General features: G+C 35.8%; 1 protein-coding gene across 1 annotated transcript; it reads right to left on the bottom strand.

Annotated features, from left to right (window-relative positions):
* Nucleotides 1–355: 355 nt before the first annotated feature.
* LOC104899054 (hypothetical protein) lies at nucleotides 356–1,840 on the bottom strand. Its single transcript, XM_010686187.4, has 2 exons — nucleotides 1,689–1,840; nucleotides 356–773 (listed from the first exon to the last, which is right to left on the bottom strand). Exons 1-2 carry the CDS (start codon nucleotides 1,736–1,738, stop codon nucleotides 584–586), a joined length of 240 nt encoding a protein of 79 aa, XP_010684489.1. The 5' UTR covers nucleotides 1,739–1,840; the 3' UTR covers nucleotides 356–583.
* Nucleotides 1,841–3,695: the final 1,855 nt, after the last annotated feature.

Here is a 3,695-nt window from a genome sequence, read left to right as displayed (position 1 = left end):
CCCATCATTTAGCAGATTCTAAACCAACTCCCCAGCTTTCTAGAAGTTCTATGTATGATTTTAATCAATGAAGAATATGGCACACATATATTGTTGACAGAGATTAATGTGTCACTGGCAGAGTAGGCCATAACAGTAATAGACTTGATCATCTAGCTGTAATACAGACATATAGTGCCAGAATACTTTATAAAGGATAAAACATACCTTCATATAGATGTGTAGATCTCTTTCCATGTTCCTAATTGTCTTGTCCTCTCTAAATTGAACCACACATTAAGCTGTAGGAACAAAAGACTCATCCAAGTTCCTGCAGAAGGGGGCAGTTCAATTTACTTCATTTCAGAATACTAGATTGGCAAATGCCACAATAGGATCTTTATTTGTATTAAGGACCTTCGCATGAGAATACAGTAAACAATATACTTTAAGCAAACACCTTAGAGAAAACTACAGACTTTCTAGGAGTATAAAATTTAAAGCTCGTCAAGACTTCAAACATAGAAAAGCCTAATCTTTTAGCACAAGATAAAAGTACTGCATTTGACATCCAACTATTCACCAATAAAATGTACAAATTCCATCATGAATCTAAAAAATCTTTCAAAATGCCACTTCTTTCAAACTCGGCTCTCCTTCGCCATTTCTGCACTGCACTTATAACCACAGCATTTGCCTCACGTATTTCTTTATCCATAAATTTGTGCTCCACAATTCCAACTGGCCCGGGCTGCAGTACCCTAATTACAGTCTCCACATCTTGCTCAAGCTTCCTGACAAATAGAAGAGCTTCATAAGTTGGTTGCACTTAGTGAACAGGCACGCATTCTCCAGATATAGTAGAAACAAGAAATTACATGAGAGATTTAAGCACATGAAATGATGAACGCACAACCTTAGTAAAATCTCAGGCAAAAAAGCACACACTTTCGAGACAGACCGCTTAGCAAACCACCCAGTTCGATGGGGCTATGCATCGCACTTTGGCTATCTAATCAATCCTCCAAGACATAAATTGTATTCAAACAAACTCTAGTACTTCCCTCTTTATGACACAAAAGGGCATTCCATTGCTTCCTAAAGACTGAAACTCTAGTCCACCAGGAATCAGAGAGTGACTCCTCAAACACACAGCCCAAATCAGATTTGTCCGTATGTACAGTAGCTAAAGCGATAAGACTGATAAGTACAATAAGAGTTCGGTGAGCCAATCTTCTCCTCGTTCTTAGCCCAATACTCTATAGATTGACACCATCAAACATCAATATTAAATGTTTCAACTATTCTCTCTTTAGTCCAACCAAATTATTGTGCCCAAAAGTGGACTGGTTTCTGCAAATTTTCAATCCAATATACCATGACATTTTTATTAGCAAGGGCATCACAAAAATTTGTCAAGCTAACAAAACAATCAAGTAAGTTTCACCTCTGATTAGATCAAAGTTTGATGACAGTTCAATCATTTCATTAGCCGTTGAGATTTTGAAACGATCAAAATAACCCAAATTTATATAGCCCAGCAATAACATATTTTACAAACTATCAAAATTTACCCAAATCTAAATTATGAACGTCCAACTTAATAAATATGTATCAATAAAATTGGGAAAGAAAACAAGGAAAAAGCGTTAAAATTGCCGGGAAGCAAAATGCGTAATCGACAAGAGTCAGATATTGAAGAGCAGTACCTCAAAACACCAGAAAAGGGCAAGGATTTTCCAAGCTTCGCGAAAAGCATTGCTCGATTCTCGAATTCTTCACCGTTCTGCTTTGTTGAACTTGTGTTAACTTCAGATAAATTTCAATTAGTTCGAATATTTTTATAAAAAAAAATTGATAGACAAAGGTCCAACTATTATCCATTACTTATTTTTTAGTAAAAAATTTACAAGAAAAAGCTCAATTTTTACACATTTTCTTTATAAGTTTCAACAATGAATTATTCCTGCGGTTTCAAGTTTACTATCTTGTGATTTCCATAGGTCCTAAGTTACTTATAATTGGTTTAGAGGTAAAATTTTTAAATATTTACCATTTTTGAACACTTTCAGCAAGTGACAAAGACCTATAAAATGGAGCCAACGTTTAAAAATCTTACCTTTTAAACCGTTTATAAGTAATTCATGACTTATAAAAATCACAAGACGGTAAACTTGAGACCTGTCGGGAATAATTCATAGTTGGGATCTATAGAAAAAAATGGGTAGTAGTTGGACCCACTCTTATGAATTTCTCCTATTTTTTATAGTTTCCAACTATTGGTTATTTCCTGCAGATTCTAAGTATGACATTTTGTTATTTTCGTAGGACCTTAATTACTTGCAATCGGTTTAGAAGGCAATTGTGGGTCTCAGTTGTTTGTATTCTTTTTTTTTTCCTTTTTTAATGACAGCATGTTAAAAATGAAACTCTAATGTATAACCCTCTCTCTCCCCTTCTTACGGCACGGCGGCACCAGCTGATGTGTTTATTATATATCGATTATTTACTCCAATCCCCTTAGTTTTGATAGTCGATTTGAACTCTTTTGAGCTCGTTTCTTGCGTGATTTGATGTGTTTGGAGTTGTTTTCGTGTGTTACATGTTTTGGTGCAGATTAGGTGTTTGGTGCCTTTATTTAAGTTGTAAAACAGAAGTCCAAGGGTCACACAAGGTCCAAAGAAGATCCGGGAGATTGCACGAGTGATTCGGATAAATCGCATGAAAAAAGAATGAAGAATCACACTCGCCCCGGTCGACCGGGCGGTTTGGCCCAACTGGGCGAGCCGCAAAAAAGGAGCTGGAGCATTCTCAATTCGCCCAGCCAACCGGGCGACCAAAAGGCCAAAACTGCTTGAGCGGCCGACAAGAAGGATTTTCCTTTTGTCATACAAGTTGTATCATCGTTGCCCGACCGGGTGGTTTTTCGAGACGGTTAAATTTGCCTTTTTTAGCCGATTTTGTGAAAAGTATAAATAGGTTTTTAGTGTTCTCAATTAGACTATCTTAATTTCTACATTTTTAGGTTTAAACACTTACTTTTCTCTCTGTAGCTTTGTATTCACTAGTGGAAAAATGAAGAAGGGCTGCGCTAAAAAAGGCATGTAGGGCTGCGCTTTTTGACAGCAGCCCTTTCAGTAGCAGCCCTTCACTTTTTAAGTAGGGCTGCGCTAGAAAAGCGCAGCCCTTAAGCTAGAAGGGCTGCGCTAGTTAGGAAAAAGCGCAGCCCTTCTAGCCCAGAAGGGCTGCGCTAGTTAGGAAAAAGCGCAGCCCTTCTAGCCCAGAAGGGCTGCGCTTTTTCCTAACTAGCGCAGCCCTTCCTACCAAAAAAATAAATAAAAAAAAAAAAAAATTTTGTCATTTTTTTACTCATAATCTCACATTTTCTGAAATTAAACAGAAGAGAAGAGAAATGAAACGAAAATACTAAACCCAAAACAATAAAAAGAATGAAACGAAAATGAAAAAAATGAACAAAAACTAATATACAAAGAGAAGTATACAATAAGTATACAAGAAGTATACAAGAACATTAATCAAAACAAAGATGAAAATACAAGAAATTATATACAAAGAGAAGTATACAAGAATATTAATCAAAATAAACAAAGAGAAGTATACAAGAATAACATTAATCAAAATAAACAAAGAGAAGTATACAAGAACATTAATAAAACAAAGAGAAGTATACAAGAACATTAATCAAAACAAAGAGA

The sequence above is a fragment of the Beta vulgaris genome, chromosome 7 (genome assembly GCF_026745355.1).
Source record: "Beta vulgaris subsp. vulgaris cultivar EL10 chromosome 7, EL10.2, whole genome shotgun sequence".
NCBI lineage: Eukaryota > Viridiplantae > Streptophyta > Magnoliopsida > Caryophyllales > Amaranthaceae > Beta > Beta vulgaris.
The sequence above is the reverse complement of the archived record's forward strand: the minus strand, read 5'-3'. Positions and strand labels throughout refer to the sequence as shown.

What these genes read in the sequence shown, in the direction of transcription:
- LOC104899054 (XM_010686187.4), bottom strand. Translation starts at nt 1,738, where the DNA reads ATGCTTTTCGCGAAGCTTGGAAAATCCTTGCCCTTTTCTGGTGTTTTG. An exon ending in CCCTTTTCTGGTGTTTTGAG is followed by an intron (nt 774 to 1,688) that starts GTACTGCTCTTC and finishes TCTATTTGTCAG; the next exon opens with GAAGCTTGAGCAAGATGTGG.